The sequence below is a fragment of the Pituophis catenifer genome, unplaced genomic scaffold, assembly GCF_029215685.1.
Source record: "Pituophis catenifer annectens isolate HBS135680 unplaced genomic scaffold, rPitCat1.0.hap2 SCAF_1, whole genome shotgun sequence".
In the NCBI taxonomy this organism is placed as follows: domain Eukaryota; kingdom Metazoa; phylum Chordata; class Lepidosauria; order Squamata; family Colubridae; genus Pituophis; species Pituophis catenifer.
This window is the reverse complement of record NW_027256881.1, coordinates 321,721,038-321,744,487: the sequence shown is the minus strand read 5'-3', so window position 1 is coordinate 321,744,487 and position 23,450 is coordinate 321,721,038. Positions and strand designations below refer to the sequence as shown.

General features: G+C 36.7%; 1 protein-coding gene and 1 non-coding gene across 3 annotated transcripts; one reads left to right on the top strand and one right to left on the bottom strand.

Moving 5' to 3' along the window:
• Positions 1–4,100: 4,100 nt before the first annotated feature.
• Positions 4,101–4,173, bottom strand: TRNAK-CUU (transfer RNA lysine (anticodon CUU)). The gene has a single exon. It is a non-coding gene; the product is annotated as a tRNA-Lys (tRNA).
• Positions 4,174–4,365: 192 nt separating this feature from the next.
• Positions 4,366–22,206, top strand: PSMA3 (proteasome 20S subunit alpha 3). 2 transcript variants are annotated; one of them, XM_070942607.1, is made up of 11 exons: positions 4,366–4,533; positions 12,796–12,878; positions 13,899–14,022; positions 14,514–14,615; positions 15,059–15,132; positions 16,653–16,725; positions 18,789–18,854; positions 20,385–20,431; positions 21,091–21,158; positions 21,358–21,422; positions 22,045–22,206. In XM_070942607.1, exons 1-11 carry the CDS (start codon positions 4,513–4,515, stop codon positions 22,087–22,089), a joined length of 768 nt encoding a protein of 255 aa, XP_070798708.1. In that variant the 5' UTR covers positions 4,366–4,512; the 3' UTR covers positions 22,090–22,206. The 2 variants fall into 2 exon arrangements, with proteins under 2 accessions (XP_070798708.1, XP_070798709.1); XM_070942608.1 differs by lacking the exon at positions 4,366–4,533 and adding an exon at positions 4,690–4,773.
• The last annotated feature ends 1,244 nt before the right edge of the window (positions 22,207–23,450 follow it).

Sequence of the window (23,450 nt, the reverse complement as noted above, 5' to 3'; positions counted from 1 at the left end):
CATTCAGTGAGCCAGATTTTCTATCCTTTGAATTATCTCTGCCCCCTCTATTCTCTTTGTAATTTGGTGGGCTCCTATATCTATGTCTATCTATGGAAGACTGTCTATAATTGTATTTGTTTCTATATTCTGACCTATGCCTTTCTTTTGAAATTTTGGGACAATCTCTTCTATTGTGTTCCCTGGATCCACAATTGTGACATTTAAATGTTTCATTATATTTTTCTTGGAAAGCTACTTTCCTATATGGTTTGTGTTCTGTGTGATTGCTAGAACGATTCCTTCTTGAATTGTCTTCTGCTATCAATTTATTGGATAGACTTTCTATGGATAAATATCCTAGATTGATAGTGTCTAAATGTGACATAAAATTGTCCCATGATGAATCAAGTGAGTTGATAATAACACTTTTCATTGTTTGGTCTGAAATCACCTCCCCCCTCAAATGCAGCTCAGCTCTTATTTTGTTTAAAGATATTAAATGCTCACTTATGGAAACCCCTGGTTTTACCCTAGATGAAAAGAAATCTTTAGACATCCTTGTGGTGGTAGCTACACTGTCACTGTGAAACAAATTAAACATGCATTGAATAATTTCTGAAACAGTCAGATTTGGCTTAATGCTATGATACATTGCAGGAGACACACTAGATATTATTAAGAAAAATGCTCTATGGTGTAAACAATCTATTTTTAGAGTCCAAGGTCTTTTTGGGGGACTAGTGATAAAAAACAGTAAGTTTTCCTTCATAAAGACAACCTGGAGCTGTTGATACCATTCTTGCAAATTAACGCCATCAACCCTTAGTTTTGGGAAGTCACTGGGTAAATTTCCGACATTATTGTGTCCATTACTTACAACCTGAGGTAGTCCGTGGTCTCGCAAGTGTAGAAAATTGCAAAACGGCATGGGGATGCTCGCAACGAGTCTGCATGGTCTTCTCGCCAGTTCATGTCTTCCCGGACCGTCTGCGTAGTTTTGCGCATGCGCGTTGTCCATTTCTTCTTTGGAGTCGTCGTGGAAGGTTCTCCCCATTGCGGCTCGCTCGTTCTGCTCCTCTTCAGATGAATCGGTCTCTGGTTCGATTTTGGGAGTCCTGACGACGGCGGCTGCTCTTCCTCTTCTTTTGATGGCATTGGTGCTTGCTTCGGTCTGTGGCGTAGGGCGGTACCGGCAGGGCTCTCTGGGTTCGGGCGTCGGCGCTCTCGTAGTCAGGATGGGAGCGGGCAGGTCTTGAGGCATCGGCTTGCTCGCTCGCTTCTTCGGTAGCTGTTTGGTAATTTTTAGTTTTGGCCCAAATGCAGCAAAAAGCGTTTTCATTGCTGATTTTATTTGGGAGTTTGTTGAATCATCTTCACTTTCTGATTCTGATTCTTCTGAGGAGTTTGAATCTTCTTTTTCATTTTCGTTGTCTGATAACGTTTTTCGCGCCAGAAATTTTGAATTGAGCATTTTGATTGGCTCTGCTTCGCTCACCTTGGAGGCCTGTTGAAACCAAGATGGCTGCCATTCAAAATTTCGCGCGGGATCACCGTTTTTCTTCTTCGTAATGACTTTCTCTGCAGTCATATCACTCACTATTTTTGGGTCTTTAGACTTTTCATTAGTGATGTTTTTCTCTCTCGCTGCTCCGCTGTTCTTCAGCATATTTTGGAGGTTCGCGATGAGGCTTTCATCATTCTTCTGGCTCTTTAATAGTTTTAATATCTCTGACCTGAGTTCGTTATTCTCTATTTCGATTTCCTCCTGGTCATCATTTTCATCTATTATTTCTTCGTCTTCAGTGGTGTATTCTTCGGATTCTCTCGAAATTGCGTTTGTGGATTCGTTGATTATTTCTTGTTCTGTTTCCATTTCTTTGCTGTAGGCCCTGGTGTTGGGCCTATCTTTCTTAGACATTTTTAAGTTTTTATTGAGTCAATTAACCATCCTCTGCTACCAGCTTGTTGCAATATTTTCAGGATCAGACTCAATAATATTAGTAAGAGTTAAAGGTTTAAATATACTTCCTTTTATTTACAATAGGCATTCTATATTCACTGAATATTCACAGATAGAAGCTAGGAAAAGGGTGTAGGTGGCTCCTTATATATACAATGGGTGGAGCTATAAGTGGGAGTAGTGAATTATGAATACATTAAGAAGTGAAGAATAAGTTAACCCCTGATACCCCGTTCATATACTATTTACACATTAGAGAATAAGGCATTTACATCTGACAGTCTGGTTTGGCTCTGCAACCCAACAAGTCAGACACCAACTTCAGAGAATAATTAGAACTGCAGAAAAAACAATTGCTACCAACCTGCCTTCCATTGAGGACCTGTATACTGCACTAGTCAAAAAGAAGGCTGTGAAAATATCTACAGACCCCTCACATTCTGGACATAAACTGTTTCAACTCCTACCCCCCAAAACGACGCTATAGAGCACTGCACACCAGAACAACTAGACACAAGAACAGTTTTTACCCGAATGGCATCACTCTGCTAAACAAATAATTCCCTCAACACTGTCAAACTATTTACTAAGTCTGCACTACTATTAATTTTCTCATCGTTCCCACCACCCATCTCCTTCCACTTATGACTGTATGGCTGTAATTTTGTTGCTTGGATCCTTACGATTTATATTGATATTGATTCCTGATTGCTTATTTGTACCCTATGACTATCATTAAGAGTTGTACCTTATGATTCTTGACAAATGTATCTTTTCTTTTTATGTACACTGAGGGCATATGCACCAAGACAAATTCCTTGTGTGTCCAATCACACTTGGCCAATAAAAAATTCTATTCTATTCTATTCTACAAATTGCAACTATCATAAATGGCTGTCAAGCGTCAAAAATTAATCATATGACTCTGGGAATGCTGCAATGATTGTAAGTGCGAGGGCCTGTCGTACATAACTTCTTTCAGTGCAGTTGTAACTTCTAATGGTCATTAAATAAATGGTGGTAATTCAAAGCCTACAAATATGGCAAAATATGATTAACAAATTATAATGACACACAATATAGTAGCCAAAATCAAGCAAGTCACATTATGGCTTAATGCCATGTGCTACCTAGCCTTTAGTTGCTGTATGAAGAGCCAATTGGACTCCCATAATAAGAATAAGAATTTATATTAAACTTCTCCCCAAGATGTAAGAGAAGTAGTGATGACTGGTCATACCTGCTGTAATGTACAGATGCCTCATCTAACAACAACATTTTCTTTAAAACCTAGTTCCTTTTGTAAGAAAGTATACTTAGGAATTGTGGAAAAAAAAAAGGATCAGGCTAGGTGTTAAGCAAAATATTGTAGGTATTTGGGGAAGAACAAAGTCTGGCTAATTTTTCTGAAGAATAAAAAAAGTTTGCTCGGCTAGGGTTGCCAGGTCTGCTTCCAAAAAATAGCAGACAAGGGGGGGGGGGCGTTTAAGTAGTAAAAAAATAAAAAAAAAATTACAATTAAATTATATATTTTCTTACAAACATTTTAACACGTATTAAAATAATCACTTCAAAACTTTACTTAAAATTCAAAACATCAAATATATTATAAGAATATGTAAAATATTAAATTACATTTTAATTTCATCATAAAGCTTTTGAATAAAAAAAAATGTCCACTATTTTGTGAAAAAAAAAATAGTGAACATAATGTGAAAAAAACGGACTGTCCGCTCAAATAGTGGACACCTGGCAACATTATAATGCTCCTTTTGTTCTTTTATCTTGATAATAAAATTAAACAACACAGAAAATAAAACAGGAGGAAATAAAAAGGGAATACTTGCATATTATTTTTTCCCTACCGGAACTCTATGTGGGTTTTTATTTTTATTTTTTTGCTTTTACATATTTAAACAAATTAAATTTGGAAGTTCTCTTTCCCTTAGGTCCCTTTGCCAGCTTTATACGTCTTTATTTCCTTGTGGCTAGTAACTACTACAGAAACAAGTTTCAAGCCCATTGTTATCCACATCTACTCAGAAAACCCAACGAATCTGTTAAATTTCTTGAGCTACTGTTGCTTTTGATTTTATTGATATCATTGGTTTTCTTCCCTAAATTTTATTCTGATAGGAAAAATGAAAAAAAGAACAATCGCCCAACGTGGGGCTCGAACCCACGACCCTGGGATTAAGAGTCCCATGCTCTACCGACTGAGCTAGCCGGGCGCTGCAGTTCCGGCTTCCTATACTGGATATCACTCCATTATTATTATTTTTTTTCAATGAAGCGCGCGCACATGAAAACGTCCGCGGTGACTCGGCGATCCTTCGTGAGCGCGCGCCCGATACTTTGTGCGGTTGGCTCCACCTCCTCGGGTCCGTAGCCTACCGGAAGAAATCATTAGTCGAGGCGCTTGGAGGCGGCGTCCAATGGACGTGCACGTTGTTGAAGAGCGACTGAGACGCGCGAGTGGGTGACCATCTGAAGGGGCGAAGGAAAAAAAAAAAAAGGAAAAGTCCGGGTAGGAGCTAAGAGGGTGGTTTGTTTTTGAGGCTTCCTTCGCCATGAGCTCCATCGGCACCGGGGTAAGTGAGCCGGCGAAAGAAGGGGGGAAGGAAGCCCCGGTGTAGTTGGAGGGGGTGGTGGTGTTCGAAGATAGGAGACGAGGGGCGCTGGGGGGGGAGGGAGGGCGAGGAGACGGACTGCTCTGCACATACGGGGTCTGTGAGGGAGCCTCGCGCTTTCTATGACGTCACCAGCGGTTGTCTGGAGAATTGGGGTGCTAATGGCGGTGCTGAGTCACAGAAGAAAACCGAAAGCGGAAGGCGAGTCTGACGGGAGGAAGGGAGGCGCGTGTCTTCCTGGAATAGAGTGGGCCTCGGCCTGGGAACTTTCCAGAGCGTCCTAAAACGCTTCCAAGCCTTGGCATCCATTGTCTTTCCATTGATCGGGCCATCGGAGTACGGCTGGGGGAACCCGGCTAGCTTATTGACGACCCTCTTTGGTTTGAAAGCTTCCCTGCCTGCCAAGTTGCTACCTAGTGAGCGGCGTGGGCTGAGAATCTTGAAAGTGAAAGCCCCAATCATGCATTCCCTAGTTTAGAGGTCTTCAAACTTGGCCGCTTTAAGACTTGTGGACTTCAACTCCCAGAATTCTCCAGCCAGTATAGTGTTATACAGTAAAGCCTATACTGGCTGGAGAATTCTGGGAGTTGAAGTCCACAAGTCTTAAAGCGGCCAAGTTTGGGGGACCCCTGCCCTAGTTACTAGGTGGGGGGAAAGCATCCAGTTCACCAGCGACTGTCTTTTTTTTTTTTACTAATTCATTTGTCATCTTTCAGAGTTAAAAATGTGGACATTGTTTTACATAAGGACTTTAGTCTCATTTGCTATTAGTGACTGGCCAAGTGGCAGCTTTTGAAGGCAGGATGGGTTGTTGTATTTCCTATGGTAGGTAGGACTCCCTATCTGAGGAGGCAAAAATTTTGACAGGTGCCAAATGAGAGTATCGGTAAGTCTGTTTGCTACTGTTCAACGGTTGAACAAATTTTGATAGCATCATTCATGAGTATGAATTTTTTTTTTCAGAAAGCACATTAACTCTTGTTTGTATGATGCATCATTTAGAAATTTTTCTGGGGTTGCAAGATACACTGAACCATAAGTAAGTAATTCAGCTTGAATTTATAAGATTCATGATGTACACCTCATGAAGATAGGCAGGCAGGTGATAACTATAGATTTTTTCCCACTACTGCTGCATTGTAGCAAATGCTTAAGAAATGCTGCCTGTATTTCTAGAAGTTATAAAACAGTCATAAAATAAGCCATAATATCCTCCTCCATATAGTTGTCCAGTCACTTTTAAAATTCTCAGGTGCCATCATCAGCAAATTCTCCCGTTTAATTATGCTTGCAAACATGCTAGGCTAAAATATTTGGTGTCAATAGGGAAGTTGTTATGTGTGAATACAGTATGGTGTGTTAATGTTAATCCATAGTTTATTTAACAACAGAAATTAACCAATTGCAATGATGTTATATGTGATCTCATAATTTGTTTGTTTTAGCTTGTTGCCTAATTGAAGGGAATTCAAGATGGTAATTGCTTTAAGTTATGTTATTTGGCAAATTTGAGGTCTTTGCTAAAACATGGCACATGACAGATGAAGATAGTGCAAATCCTGAGAGGCAAGGAGTTCCAAAGAACAAGAGTTGAAATGATAATACCCTTTTGCCTAGTAGTTCATGACCTCTTTGCCTCATGCAGAATGGGAACTCCAAGTAGACAAATCTTACTATATTCTTACTGGCCAGGCAAATTCCATCTTGGGAAAAACAGTGATTCATGATAAAAGGTTTGTAAATCATTACTAGCACTTTGAATTGGCCCCGGAAGCTAAAGGTAACCAGAGCAATAACTTTCCTAATGCTGTCATATTGTTATGATGAAATTGTCCTGTGAGTAAACTTGCTACCATATATTGAACCAACTGAAACTTCTAGGTTTTCTCTAAATGCTATCCAATGTAGAATATATTACATTAATCAGTCAGATAAAGGTAATTCTTGACTTACAACTGGTCAAAGTTATGATAGACCTGCCTGGAACTACTTATGACCTGGATTCAGCCCACCAACCGGGCTGCTTTTACAACCATTTGTACCATTTTATGATCACATGGCCATGTTTTACAATGATTTTACCAAAATCCAGCATTTACTTCCAAGTTTCTAGCAGAAGTGCACCCATAGCAAACCATTGGTATACCTTAACAACTGTTGTTCACTTAAGACTTATTGCTTATTGCTTAAAGCATTGTAAGCCGCCCTGAGTCTCCGGAGAAGGGCGGCATATAAATCAAATTAAAAAAAAAAAAAAAAAAAGACCCTGGTGGCTGCCTTATGACTGTTGCAAAACAGATTGTAAAATCAAGTTGATCATCTGACTAAACGTTTATGATCCTTGTGACATGACTGTCATGGGCAAGTTCCATTATGGTCATAAGTCAAGGGCTACCTGTAGAGATCGGAGTATAAGTTACCATTATCAATTCTTCTTGATCCAGGTAGCTCATAATAGACAAAACAGCCAAAGCTGGACAGAAGTCTTTCACCTGCTACTAATAGGCACAAGTCTAGGAGGATCTTCAGATTGTGAACCAATCCTTTCAGGTAGAGTTCCATCCCATTCAGAATAACTACTAGGGACAAAGTTGCTGATTTTTTTATTGACAAAAACCAACTGCATCTTGGAGGGATTGAGTCTAAGAATACTTTGTCCTATTCAGCCCATTTTGCTGATGGAGCCAAATAATTCATTTAATTCTATAAATCGTGATGCATTTAATAATGGTGTAAAATGTGTAAAACACAGACACAATGATTTTCCTCAACCTGTATTCTCTATATACTCATCAAAATTTTCAGTAGTCATATCTTCAATAGCTGGAGAGTTTGGGGATCATGAGGGATGTTGGTTGAAAGTTTAATGTGATGGGTCAGTCGCTATGTCCATTAAACAAATTTTCTGAGGCACACATATGACCGGAACTACTTTTTGTGGCTTTCTACACAACAACCATTAAGTGAATGCCACACTTGTTAAATGAACCCATTAGGGTGGGCATTGTTTTTGTTGGAAATCCATAAAAAATATTGCAAATTGCAGTCGTCACGACAAAACCCTGCAATGGGTCAGAAATCTGATCCTAACATGCATTTATGTGACCAAAGAGGTGGTACAAATATTTACAATGGCTGGGGATGCTTTATGGGCTGTGAAACACCTGTTTTATGGTAGTGGTATCTTTTAACATTGCAAAATGACTAATTGTAAGTTGAGGCCTACCTGTACAGTACAGGAACAGTTCCCAAAACAGCTATTGCAAATCGTTATTTGAAAAGAGGTGCTTCATACTTTCTTACAAACTATGGGAACTGGGACAGATTTGGACTTGTTTGCCTTAAAATACAATATAATATGATTTTATGGAAATTAATGAGAATGTAGTAGTACTCTCAACACCTGCTATTAATCTGGATTTCCATAATCTGTTAAATGATTCTAAGTATAAAAAGTTGCAGTTTGAAAAGTTAAAGCAACTCATTGCTGTGCTTAGTCTACCAGCAGAGGTTGCTGTTCATTTATGTCATATGTAAATCACTTTGCAAACTTAGTTTCAGCAAAACCAATATTTTCATTTTTCCTGATTGGAAGAACATAAAATATATGAGCACATTTGTTTTTGGTTAGTGTGTTGTTTGAACCAAAGTATGATTATTTGTAAACCATGGTTTATGGCATATAAATTTTAATTCAAAAATAATTAAGAAAACCAGAATTTAGTATGATGGACAGATCCAGCTATGGACTGATATTTAAAATAATCTTGTTTTTAGATGATATAGAAGAGTGGATAAAAGTACTGTTTATTAATCAACAGTTAAGATTCGATAAGCATGATGGTATAAATCTGCCCAAGAATCAGGCAAGTTGTTGTTACTACATAGTAAAAAGTGAAAGATGATTAATATAAATGGCAATATTATACAGGTAGTCCTCAATTTATGATCATGATGGAATCTGCCCATTACAGTCACAAATTATGATGGTAGTTAAGCGAGATGACCACATTATGTTTTTGTGTAACAACCCCCATCCCTGCTCCCTGATATGATTATTAAGCAGAGCACAAGTTACCTCAGAGTTGCTTCCTGCCTCAGGTCTTCCAAGGCCTCTCCCACCCCGAGACATCCCATGCTCCACTGGCTGCCCCTTAGGTTCCCTGCATGCTTTGGTCCTGGGTCCCATACCCTCCTCCCCACTCTCAGTTTCTGATCGTGCACTTACTTTTAGAGGATCTCTGTACCTTGTATGAGGGAAGAAGAGTAGGCTGCTTTGTCTCTAGGCCACATGGCTCTAGCCTGGAAGTGGGTACTATTTTTGGAACGGGCATAATTCATTGCAGCTACTCCAAAAACGGTACCCACTTCCAGGCTGGAGCCATGTGGCCCAGAGACAAAGCAGCTTACTCTTCTTCCCTATAACAGATCTCTCTTGCTAATGTGAGGTATGTTGGTAATTGGAAGAATCCTTAAAGTTGCCCTTTTTTGTCAATAGAATGGTCATATTGAATCCTGCAGCTACATGTTTGTTTTCCAAATTTTCTGAACCAAGGCTGTAATAGTTGTGGGTAGTACAGATCTCAGCAATTCTGCCAGGATGGTATCAACACCTGGGTCCTTATTTGGCAGTTGGCTCATAGTTCACACAACTTCTTCCTGAAGGATGGCTAGTTGTGTTTCTTCTTCTCTTTCTTCATCCTTGGGAGGCTGAGCCTCTTTGTTGCTGGTATGCAGCTGTTTATACATACTTGCCACCTTGTTGGTCACCCATATGTTCCCTTTTTTGCTTTTGATGTTGCTTTTACAAGCAGTAAAATCCTTTTTGACTTGGACATCATGCAGTCCTCTTCTAGCTGTTTGCAAAGTTGGTCCCAGTAGAATTTGTTGTCTTTCCTTAATGCTCTTTGGAAAACTGCATTCAATTTACTTGCTTCTATCTGTTTGCAGCTTTTATTCACTTGGCTATTCCGATAGTTTCATCTAAAAGCCACTTGTACTTTTTCTCTGGCTTCTTGTATGGTGTGTTCAACAGTTCCTTCAATGATGGTTGATTGAATTTCTTGCTAAAGTTTGTCAGGCATCTTCTCAGCAATGTCCAGCAGTTCAAACTTATTTTTCATCTCAATAGCACATATGGAAGGGATTTTGGGGATGTCAAACTTCTTTTGATGTTGCATAATGTGACTTTGATTGTAGCTGCCAATAATTCATGATCTGAACTGCAATTGACACCTGGATATGTGTTTGACAGCAAGGAATGGACTATTGATGACTGCATAGGACATAGACAATTTGATTATGGTGCAGTTTATTTGGTGAGGTCCAAATGTATAAGTAATGCTTGTGTTGTTTGAATCAGGTATTCATGATTCAAAATTGATTTTCATGGCAAAATTGAACCAAAGAGTCACTTGCATCATTTCTCACCCCAAACCCAAAGCTGCCAACGATGCCTGTTTCTGCTTGGCTGCCAGTGGTGTCTTTTGGGGACACTGTTTTAGAATATTTTTGTTGCTGGCATAGAAACCTCTACGGGTAGTTCTTAACTTACAACCATTCATTTAGTGACTATTCAAAGTTGAGTGCTTTTTCAAAGCACTGAAAAAAAGTGACTTATAACCATTTCCATACTTAAGACTGTTGCAGTATCCCCATGATCACGTGATCAAAATTAGACATTTGGCATGTATTTATGACGGTTGCAGAGTCTGCAAACGAAGTCAGTAGAGAAGCCAGATTCACTTAACAATTGTGTTATTCACTTAACAACTGCACTGATTAACAACTCTGGCAAGAAAAGTCATAAAATGGGGCAAAACTCACTTAACAAATATCTTGCCTAGCAACAGAAATGTTAGGCTCAATTGTGGTTGTAAGTCAAGGACTACCTGTATTTCAAGCTCTGTTGCATTAGTTATTGGGGCATAGACTTGGATAACTGAGATTTTGAGAGGCTTGGCACGAGATTCAGATAGTCATCCACTTACAACCGAGACAATCTACAAATACACTGCTCAAAAAAATAAAGAGAACACTTAAACAACACAGTGTAACTCCAAGTCAATCACACTTCTGTGAAATCAAACTGTCCACTTAGGTAGCAACACTGATTGACAATCAATTTCACATGCTGTTGTGCAAATGGAATAGACAACAGGTGGAAAGCATAGGCAGTGAGCAAGACATCCCCAATAAAGATGGGGATGGGGACAGACCACTTCTCAGTTCCTATGCTTTCTGGCTGATGGTTTGGTCACTTTTGAATGCTGGCAGTGCTGTCACTCTAGTGGTAGCATGAGACGGAGTCTACAACCCACACAAGTGGTGCAGCTCATCCAGGATGGCACATCAATGCGAGCTGTGGCAAGAAGGTTTGCTGTCTGTCAGCGTAGTGTCCAGAGCATGGAGGCGCTACCAGGAGACAGGCCAGTACATCAGGAGACGTGGAGGAGGCCGTAAGAGGGCAAAAACCCAGCATCAGGACCGCTACCTCCGCCTTTGCAAGGAGGGATAGGAGAAGCACTGCCAGAGCCCTACAAAATGACATCCAGCGGGCCACAAATGTGCATGTGGCTGCTCAAACGGTCAGAAAATGACTCCATGAGGATGGTATGAGGGCCCGACGTCCAAAGGTGGGGGTTGTGCTTACAGCCCAACACCGTGCAGGACGTTTGGCATTTGCCAGAGAACACCAAGATTGGCAACTTTGCCACTGGCGCCCTGTGCTCTTCACAGAGGAAAGCAGGTTCACACTGAGCACATGTGACAGACGTGACAGGGTCTTGAGACACCGTGGAGAACCTTCTGCTGCCTGCAACATCCTCCAGCATGACCAGTTTGGCAGTGGGTCAGTAATGGTGTGGGGTGGCATTTCTTTGGGGGGGCCGCACAGCCCTCCATGTGCTTGCCAGAGGTAGCCTGACTGCCATTAGGTACCGAGATGAGATCCTCAGACCCCTTGTGAGACCATATGCTAGTGCGGTTGGTCCTGGGTTCCTCCTAATGCACGGCAATGCTAGACCTCATGTGGCTGGAGTGTGTCAGCAGTTCCTGCAAGACGAAGGCATTGATGCTATGGACTGGCCCTCCCGTTCCCCAGACCTGAATCCAATTGAGCACATCTGGGACATCATGTCTCGCTCCATCCACCAACGCCACATTGCACCACAGACTGTCCAGGAGTTGGGGGATGCTTTAATCCAGGTGTGGGAAGAGATCCCTCAGGAGACCATCCGCCACCTCATCAGGAGCATGCCCAGGCGTTGTAGGGAGGTCATACAGGCACGTGGAGGCCACACACACTACTGAGCCTTGTTTTGACTTGTTTTAAGGACATTACATCAAAGTTGGATCAGCCTGTAGTGTTTTTTTCCACTTTAATTTTGAGTGTAACTCCAAATCCAGACCTCCATGGGTTGATAAATTTGATTTCTATTGATAATTGTTTTGTGATTTTGTTGTCAGCACATTCAACTATGTAATGAACAAAGTATTTACTACGAATATTTCATTCATTCAGATCTAGGATGTCTTATTTTTGTGTTCCCTTTATTTTTTTGAGCAGTGTATATTTTGGTCATTGTCTGACAGTGAAGGAGAGAGAGAGAAAGTGTATGTGTCTAAACACTTAAAATATTTAAGTATTAAAATAATGTTTCTGCCCCTTAAAAAAAATTACTAATCTGAATATATGCTGAGCTATAATGATTGCCACAAAGTTTAAATGAAACCTAACCTATAATACTTCAGAATGAATTTCTGATTCTTTTTTGGGATAGAAATAAATACAAAAGGAGAATGCTTGTGAACTATTTTTGCTAATTGGAATAAATGTTCTGGGACTATACTCTAAGGCTGAAGTCTGCATTCTTCTTCCTGGAGAGAAAATGCTATTGAGTTTAAATGACTTATTTTTTAGAAAATATGATTAGAGTTGTATTTTTATTCTCATACGGGGCTAATAAAGAATATTGTCTTATGTGCTTATATTTGTTTAATAAGTACAGAATTCATTTGCATTTTGGAACCAACTTGTTTTAATAGTGGGAAACCATTAAATAATGTATTTTATTTATTTATTTATTATTTTTTATTCTACCCATTTCCCCTGTAAAGTGATTCTGGAGGATATTCAGGTATCAAAGGATGCAATGAAAGGCTAATGAATACAATTCTATTATTTTTACTTTTTAAAAAGAAATCTAATTTGTTTTCTTACAGTATGATCTGTCAGCCTCTACATTTTCTCCAGATGGCAGAGTATTTCAAGTAGAGTATGCTATGAAAGCTGTCGAAAACAGCAGGTAAGATTTGAATTTTTATATTGTGCAATAATGTAGTCAGTTACTTTTGTGGATTCCACTAGTCCAAATAACTTAAATACTGTTTATTAATATTTTTATTTGAACCTTAGAAACAAAATATAAAGAATGAAATTATGTTGCAACTGTAGAGAGACTTCAGTTAATATATCTAATAGGGAGAGAGGGCCTATTGAGTTGGCTTGCCTGAGATGACTGATGGATCCTGTTGGAGTCCAAGAAGAGCTTGGGATTTCCCAGGGACCTATCATACACTTCACTAGGCCTTCGCTGCAGTCTGGAATAGGCATGTGACAAGGACTATCTGATTGCAGTCAGTTTTTTATTCAGTTTGCATGGCCACCCATCTCAACAAGCGACTCTGAGAAGTGAGCAATATTAAAATAAAAATAAAATGATATTGTGATAGAACATCAAGAGTTGTTGTAGGTCCTCTGTAGGTAGGCTATTGGTTTTACTATTACAGTTTTTTAAACTGGAATAGGGCATATGGGCATGCCAGAGTTTCACCTATATTATTTAAGATACTGAATTACTTATAAAATTGACTTTTGATATATCAGCTTTTTATATAGTGCCCCTTTATAGGGTTAATCCCATACTATACTGTATTTGTGAAAATAATTTAAAATTTGATTTATCTAGAAGAATTGCCAAGAAGCATTGCTTATTACCTAACATGTAGTTGTGCATATTTTAAAACAAATGTTTTATTCAGTAATTTATTTTTTAATTGAGACTGTTTTGCTTAAATAGAATTAGTTATTAAATCAACTCACTATTTTAGATTTGGCTTTTAAAATTAAATAAATTCCTTTAAGGTGTTTTCTTTTTATTAGGTTACTCAAGTATCTCCAGACATCACAGAATTAAAGAGTTTGAAGAGGCCATTTTGGCCATGCAGCCTAGCTTCTAATCTGTGTAGCAGTACATATCACATCAAACTAAATGCAATGAAGTATATTATATTTGACCAATTATTATGCTTTATTTTCTCTTCAGTACAGCAATTGGGATACGATGTAAAGATGGTGTTGTCTTTGGAGTAGAAAAATTAGTTCTATCCAAACTGTATGAGGAAGGATCCAATAAACGTTTATTTAATGTTGATCGACATGTGGGAATGGTGAGTTGGTATTTATTATTTAGCTTGTGGCTAAGTGCCAGCACCTAACTGATCTTGGCTGATATTAAAAAACTGGGCAGAGTTGAACTTGATTAGGAACTTCATGAGAGACTTAACTTATAGCCCTGGTAGATTTGGACATTTAAAAAGAATCCTTCTTCTGTAAACTATTTCTGTACTAATGCCAAGAAAACAACATAGATATATCCATGTAAGCACAAAAATATCAAGCTTGATTCATGAGAGACTTAACTCAAGTTTTAATAGAAGCAACCATATAATTAAACTGTGTCTTGGATAATCAACATGTAACTTTCAACTTGTAACCAGGAAGCAATTGGGGCAGAAGTTCTGGTTTAACCAGTTCTCAAAATGTGCCTGGCAATCACATTCCTGATACAAGGATACTGTCAGAATGAGGTGTAGAGATTGGCATGTTGAGTTTCAAATTCCTGTCTGCTTAGGTTGTGAAATGTGCTTCTATATTTCAGGCAGTAGCAGGACTCCTCGCTGATGCCCGATCTTTGGCTGACATAGCAAGAGAAGAAGCTTCTAACTTTAGATCCAACTATGGTTATAATATTCCATTAAAAGTAGGTTATGGTTTTATTAGAGCTACTTTTTATCACAGCTAAGAAAAACCTAAACCATATTAAATTGAAATTATTTTAGAAACTTTGTTTCCCATATTTATTATGAATAAATCAAACCAAGATAGCATCTGACTCTATAGTAACTCTAATCTACAGCCAGATTTATAATCCATAGCTTGAAGTTACCTTGTTTTGAAATTAATTATAGCTAATTAAATTACAGTTTGTTATTCTAGATAGCATGAAAAGTTGAACAAGGGAAAATAAAGCCTATTTTCCTTCTGAACCTACCCATCTGCATGACACAGAGAGGGTAGGGCTGAGTGGGTGACCTTGGGGCTCACCACTTTTATTTCTAAACTATAGATTGAATTTACCTCAGTTTATTTTAAATGGAAATATTACTTTCAGTGCTCTAAAATTATTTTCCTTTCTCCCTATAGCACCTTGCAGATAGAGTGGCTATGTATGTACATGCCTATACTCTATATAGCGCTGTAAGACCTTTTGGCTGCAGGTATCAATTTTTTTTAATATTATTCAGTATACCCTGGCATTAAAATTTCAGAGCAAGTAATAAATCACAGTCTATTTCTCCTTAGCCCCTGAATGCTGATAGAAAGAATGAAGATGTTCTGTAGATCTTATACTTGATTATTACAGACTTAAGAGAATTTTCAAAGCTGAGAACACACACTGCAAATAACATTTTTTTTTGTTTTTGCACTGCTGGCAATTGCTTCGATTAGTTCCTGCAGTTTTCTTGGTGAGGGTTTTTTTTTTAAGAAATGGTTTGCCATTACCTCCTTCCTAGGACTGAGAGTTAGTGACTGGTCCAAAGTCATCCAACTGGCTTTGTGGTTAAACTGAGTCTACAACTCAGTCTTCTGATTCCTAACTTGATGCCTTAACTATTATACCAAACTGAATCTATAGGCTCACCCTATATATTCTAAATAACTAGCAGTAATAAACATAATTATAGATTTGGGGGCAAACAGATTAAGTAGAAAGAAAAGCTACAAACCATCCAAAATAGCAACGAGGACACAGTGAGGGAAATAAACTGATACCTATTAGAGAATTTATTGTATAAATAGTACATTCCCAATTCACCCAGATAGATTTTTATTGATAGAAATTATGGATTCCTATTTCAAAATGGTAATTGTTAAAAAATAATAATAAACCTTCAGAAATGTTACTGAGTACTCGGGGACTAGGTTAACACATGTAACATAAAATTTGCTCAAATAAGGTTTATTGAATAAATCACAATTTACTTGATTCGCAAATCCTAGATCATAGCAAGAGTACATTTCATAGGTGAACCTTGTTGAAGAACTGCAGAATCATTTCCAAATGCTCTGTTCTGTCTAGATGATTATGGTTTGCCTTTTCCAGGGATGCTTCTTGGTTCTCAAGATCATCATTTTAGCCTTTTTCTATCCTTTAGGATGAAGGCCTCTTCCGCATGCTTTCAACCAATACGTTCTCAACATACTCCTTATTTATTTACAGAATGTATAGGTCTGCCTATCTCATATAACTATCCCAGATGGCTCACAACAATTAATAAAAACAGATAAATACAACACTACCTTTCTCCCTAGCCAAGGCGTTAATTAGTTCATATTCATATTCTGTTAAAGGGGGCATATTTAAAGCAGGAAAACCTATGAATGAATGTAGATTATTGCCTTAAGAAGTAATGTACCAAATTGTACATATGGTCCTTGTATTATTCTTCCACTATCCAGTTCAGGAGTGTGACTAAATTCTTTTAAATTTGGAAGAATTATAAAAGTGATTGGTTTATTGCTATGAATACCTTACTCTTAGATACTTAGTCTTAGGAAACTACAACTTTTATTCTTCGCCAAGAGTTATTGTTCTGCTTAATGCCAGGCTATAGTTTACAGCAAGTCCTTCAGTGAAACAACTATGAATGATGCAGACTTTGCTTTTCTATAATTTATTGAAGATTGTGCTACATTTCTCCCTAATAGTTTCTAATAAGAAATCTTGATTTTCCAGCTTCATGTTAGGTTCCTATGATGATGATGATGGTGCTCAGCTCTACATGATAGATCCATCAGGCGTTTCATATGTAAGTATTTAGAACTACATCTCTAAATGAAAACCAAGAATATTATCCATGAGCTTAGTGAAAATAGAAGTAATTAGAATATAGCAGAAAAGAGTATTAATGGAGGTGAGTGTGAATAGCTAAATCTGTTTAACAGTAAACAAAATTTTAAGAAGTATGTAATAACCCTAGAGTATCTAAAATCATAAGCTGGTAATTGAAATGCTGATAGCTTTTATTCCAACTGTGTTCATGGTAAAATCATAGGCGTTCTACAGCAAAAGTGCAAAGTTATCTTATTCAGATAAAGATTTAAACCCATTGGCCAGTAAGTAACCTTAATTCTGAATATAAGGTAAATTGATTAATCCACAATTCCTACTTCCTGCTTTTACTTTATAGAATAGAATAGAATTCTTTATTAGCCAAGTGTGATTGGATACACAAGGAATTTGTCTTTGGTGCATATGCTCTCAGTGTACATAAAGAAAAAATAAAATATATTCATCAAGAATCATAAGATACAACACTTAGTGATAGTCATGGGATACTAATAAGCAATCAAATCATACTAGGAAACAAAAGCAATAGTTATAAAGATACAAGCCACATGCATATAGCCATAAGTGGGAAGAGTAGTAAGGATGAGAAGAAGAATAGTAATACAGTCTTAGTAGTTAATTTGACAGCGTTGTGGGAATTAGTTGTTTAGCAGAGTGATGGCATTCAGGAAAAAACATTCCTTGTGTCTTGTTCTGGTGTGCAGAGTGTCACATAGTGTCATTTTGAGGGTAGAAGTTGAAACAATTTATGTCCAGGATGTGAGGGGTCTGTAGATATTTTCACAGCCCTCTTTTTGACTCGTGCAGTATACAGGTCCTCAATGGAAGGCAGGTTGGTAGCAATTGTTTTTTCTGCAGTTCTAATTATCCATTGAAGTCTGTGTCTGTCTTGTTGGGTTGCAGAGGCAAACCAGACAGTTATAGAGGTGCAGACTCAATAATTCCTCTGTAGAACTGAATCAACAGCTCTTTGGGCAAATTGATCTTTCTGAGTTGGCGCAGAAAGAACATTCTTTGTTGAGCTTTTTTGATGGATGTTTTTGATGTTAGGTGTCCATTTTAAGTCTTGAGATATGTTAGAACCTAGAAACTTGACGGACTCTACTGTTGATACTGTGTTGTTTAGTATTGTAAGAGGTAGTAGTATAGGAGGGTTTCTCCTAAAATCTACCACTATTTCTACAGTTTTGAGTGTATTTTGTTCAAGATTGTTCTGGTTGTACAAGGCTAGTTGTTCAACCTCCTGTCTGTATGCAGATTCAGCATTGTCTTGAATGAGACCAATCACTGTTGTATCATCTGCAAACTTCAGTACTTTAACAGAGGGATCTTTTGAGATGCAGTCATTGGTGTATAGAGAGGAGGGAAGAATAATGGAGAGAGCACACAGCCCTGGGGGGTTCCTGTGCTAATTGTGCAGGTATCTGATGTGATTTTGCTTAGCTTCATCTGCTGCTTCCTGTCTGTTAGAAAGCTTATGATCCATTTACAAGTGTGGTCAGGTACAGCTAGCTGATTTAGTTTAGTTAGAAGAATATCTGGAATGATGGTAGTGAATGCTGATCTGAAGTCTATAGAGGATCCTTGCATAGGTCTTTGGAAATTCAAGATTTATAATAAACGGGCAGAAATGACTATTTGTTTTTTGCTCAGTGTGTTAGAAGTTAATTTATACCTGGAAAAAGAAGCAAAAAAATTCGGATTCAATTTCTCCCTCCATCTCTTGCCTCAAATGTTTGTGTTCAATAGTAATGGTGCTACTGTTGCATCACTATCATCCTCTGAATTGCTATATTGTTAAAGGCAGCTTCTAAATTAAGATCAACAAACTGATTTTTATTAAATAAAATTATCAATTTGGAGAGGATATAAAATATGGTGTTTTGAGAAATCACATAAATGCGTGTGCGCGTTTATGAAATATATAATTGTGTGCCATTTGTAAACAGTGATCTGTAAATATGTTTGTTTCAGCGATTATTTTTCTTGAATGTGGTCCTTTTTATTTTTTGCTTTTTGCAGGGTTACTGGGGATGTGCTATTGGTAAAGCAAGACAGGCTGCAAAGACAGAGATCGAAAAGCTTCAGGTAAGACTATATTGTGACATATTACATACTAAAAGCAATTCTGTTCTTCTGTACAAATGTCTGATTTTAACTGGAAATCTATATGGAGGTGCTTCTGATTTTCCAGAGTTCTTCAGTCCTTTTGACAAGATAAAAGCAATTAAATCATTGACTTGCAATGACATAGCTACTCTATCAGTTCTAACTAGACTCCATCAAAGCATTGCTATCCTTGTAGCAGGTATATATAAATCATTGAATGAATCTACCTTTGCACCCTTTGTCTTATTTCAATCTTATGGGAAAAAAATCTCACTTAAAAATTGTCCTTAATCATTGCACAATTAAACTAAACAAGTAAATATAAAGGTGTGCGATGGAATAACTTTGCTAAGTCACAATATGAAACTTTAGTGCCTTGCAAAAATTTTCTTGTGTCACTCAGACTTTGTAAGAAGACATGGCTTTCCTTTCTATAGCTTGAATTCATTTTCAACCACTTTTCATTTACAGATAAGAGTGAAAGCTTCTGTTTCTAAACTGAAATTGCTATTCCTTATTTATACTCATTCAAAGAAACCAGGATTGTAGGGTTGTTAGAAGCACATGTATACATTTTTAGAGCCTGAATTATTTCCTGTTCAGCCAGAGTCTACTTTAGATTAAAATAAATAAAAAACTAAGATTCATGCCACTTCCCATTTAATACACATGCCATAGAAAAACATAGAAACAGAAAACTGACAGCAGAAAAAGATCTAGTGGTCCATCATGTCTGCTCTTAAAGTTTTTGTTTTCTTTTTGTTTTTATTATTTTTGTTTTTTATCCTAAATTTAGTTAAAGATGATTAAGCTACTACTTCCAGTGGAAGTTGGTGTCAAGCTTCCACTACTCTTTCTGTGAAGTAATACTTTCTAACATTACTTCTCTCCTGTAGGTTTGAGGTTATGCCCAGGTGTGTCTTGGGGTTAAAACAGCAACTGAGAATACTGGGATTGTGGTTGCTAAGCAATGTGGTCATACTTATGACTGCATCACTTAATAATTGCAGTCCTGGTCCTATTTGCAGTTGTAACCCAAGAACTACCTATAATAGGATAGATGACCTATATCCTTCCAATATTTGTTTCCAGATCTTTCTCTAGAGCTTCCCAGTTTGGTTCTCCAGTCCCATCCAGACATGGTAGAATTATATTTTACATGTAGACATACCAACACGTACATTTTTAAAATATATATTATCTCAGGAAGTTGATACTATTCAGGAATTGCTGGATGAACAATAACAAAAATAAATAAATAAATCCCAGCTTTAGTAACACATCACATTTATTTGATTCTGTTTTGATGGAATTAGTACAAGATGGAATATAATCTTCATGAGCACTATTTAATGTAATTCTTATACTAAAAACACTATGCATTAATTATATACATATACTCACATATACATACATTTTGAGGCTCTTTATAATTGATGCTCTTGAAATCCACTGTTGTTTTTCCAATAGTGTTTAACAATTAGTAAAATGCTAATAATACATTTACAGATGAAAGAAATGACGTGCCGTGATGCTGTTAAAGAAGTTGCAAAAATGTAAGTTTTTTTTCAAGTGACTCATTCCAGTTTTTACGCTAAAATAATAATTATAGGTAGTCCTTGACTTATGTAATGGAGTCTGCCCTCATGGTTGTAAGTCAGTAAAGTAAATTTATAGTAAAGTAAATAAAGTAAATGTTGGATTTTGGTAGAACTGTCGTAAAATGCAATCACATAACCATAGGACACTGCAAATGTCTGTAAATGTGGCCTGGAGTCAAGCAACCAAAGTTCAGTCGTATGACTGAGGTGGGAAGACTGTCACAACTTGGAATCCAGTCATAACTAGCCCCCAGTTGGTATATCGTATTTTGAATAGTTGTAATTCAAGGACTACCTGTACTTTTTTTTATCTTGATCTGATTCCCAAAGAAAGTGCTTGCATGAGAATATTTTGTTATTCTAATAATGGGGCAGGAGATCCTACAGTTTAAATAAATTAGACAGTTTAAATGAGATAAGAGGCTTTTAGACATCAAATTGGAATGGGCCAAAAAATTCATGTCCATGGCTTTTTATTCTTGATTTATATGAAAAATATATGAATTTTTACACTATTTAAAATCTGAGAATATTTTGTACATAAATATGGGTAAAACATTTTAATACCTTCTATCTGAAGTAACAATTATATTCTCTAATATTTTTCCTTCTAGAATCTACATAGTCCATGATGAAGTAAAAGATAAAGCCTTTGAACTTGAACTAAGTTGGGTTGGAGAAAGTAATTATCACATTTAAAAAAATTTTTTTCTAAAATAATGTGAAGTAAAGTCTTGCTCTAAACTTAGATATTTTATATTAATCATTATGATATATCATTGTTTGAGGTATACAACTGACACAATGTTTAAAGAAAATATTGCTGAATTGAATTTTATTCTCCAATTATACACTGTTCTAACTTCTTTTTTAATTCACAGTAACTAAAGGAAAACATGAAATTGTGCCCAAAGATGTTAAAGAAGCAGCAGAGAAATATGCTAAGGTAACTTTGGGAACTTCAGAGCAAGTGAAAATGGCTTTTAAATTCATACAATTCCAGATATTTTCAAATAGTTTAGGAATCAAAATTAATTATGCAGTTAATAATGAAAAGATTTAAATATATACTGCTAGATCCCAAGACTCACAGTAATTTATAACAATAAAAAAACAGAGTCCAGAACACTTCTCCACCTTAAATAAGCATTAAGTAACATCAGAATTGAATGTGTCTATGTTCAAACAATATCAGCCTTGCAACTTTATGAAACATGGTAATGATGATGCTAAGGTTATCTCCTGGAAAAGATATACCAAAAAATTAGTGCTATCACCTGGAAGACATTTTTATTAAATCATGTCTTATTTCAATCTTATGGGAGAAAAAAGTATATTTCTGATGTAATGTTGACTATTATTAGGCAATGTATAAAATTACACCAGAAAAAATATAGTGAAAGGCTGCTCTTGAATTTGTATCTACTTCATTAATCCAAAATATCCACATCAAATAAGTAATTTGCATTTCACTATCTGAAAATCTGAATATTTATTTTTATGTTGCTTATTGTTTTTTTTTTTTTAATAAGGTAGATAATTAAGGTCTGATTTTATTTTCTTAACAGGAATCTTTGAAAGAAGAGGATGAATCAGATGATGAAAACATGTAACATTTTTACTTGAATTCATTTTGTAATCTGTACTACAGGCCTGCTTATATATTTGCCATTATGTATGTGCTAGACAATATTTTAATTACCAACTTGCACTAAACCATTTTCCAATTACTGTTTAGAGTTCTTTTTGAGTGATTGGTCCAAAAATTTATTAAAGGAAAACTAGAAGTGATGAGATATGATAGATCTGAATATTCCTTTACAAACAAGATTTTATTCCTACACATGCACATCTCCTAGTGTGTTTTAAAGCATTGCAAATTGTGTTTATATGATATCAAGTTTAATCCAGTGAGTACAAGATATTTGACATATTTGATTAGAATCCATGGAAACATGCAGCTTGCTATGCATCTAATTTGCTTACAGATTGTGCTTGCATTTATTCTAGGCAGTGGTTTTGGCAAGTGTTAAATAGACAGTTGGCAAATTTGGAAACAAGAGGAGATGAAAAGTTCCATCTTTACACACACACACACCTTGCCCAACTTACTTAACCCATCATTGTCTGGGAAGGGTCTCTAACTTTCTGGAGGAGAACCTGTCCTTTCAATCCTCAATGCTGATACATGGGAAGTAGCATACAGTCAGAGATACTAGACAGGATACCTGTGTGATACTTTAAAAAAATCCTGAATTACTTATACTAGTTACTAAATGAATGTGACTAATATGAGATATTTCCCCAAAGTTTTATACTTTTATAACATTTAAATGAGAATGTAAAGGAAATATGTGAAATTTATAAGCTTTGACTATTCTTTAAAGTTTGTCAGTTTGTAGTTTCAGAACAGAAATAGCTTCCCCAGTAGAATCGTATCAGGCATGCCTTCAATTATCACTATCTAGTTGACATCTATTCTGGCATATTGGAATATGACAAGAGATGGGAAAACAGTATTTACAAATTTGGATAGTGATAATGGATAGTGCTATTTTCTTCCATTAAACTTTCAGTTAAAACACTGTTTGAGAAAAAGTTCAGAAGAAAAAAAAAACGTTAAATGTTTTATTCAGTACTTTTCCAGTGAACTTATATAGCACATTAAACTTTTACATTCTCTTTTTAAAAGTTTCCAGGACTTTTCTAAACAGATTTTAGTTGTATTATATATTTGCTGGCTGTTCATGTACTGTGATGTATATGGCAGCTTTTGCCAAAACTTTAATACGGGCCAATTAAATAATTTAAATCCTGCTTAAATAATTTAAATCATTAATTTAAATCTCTTTAGTGAACCCATATATATTACTGTCTTCTCTACTTGCCATGAATTGTAGTCCAAATTACCTGGTTTTGTATAGAAATTATTTTTTAACTGCCCAAACATCATACTCAAATATTCAAAGCATGA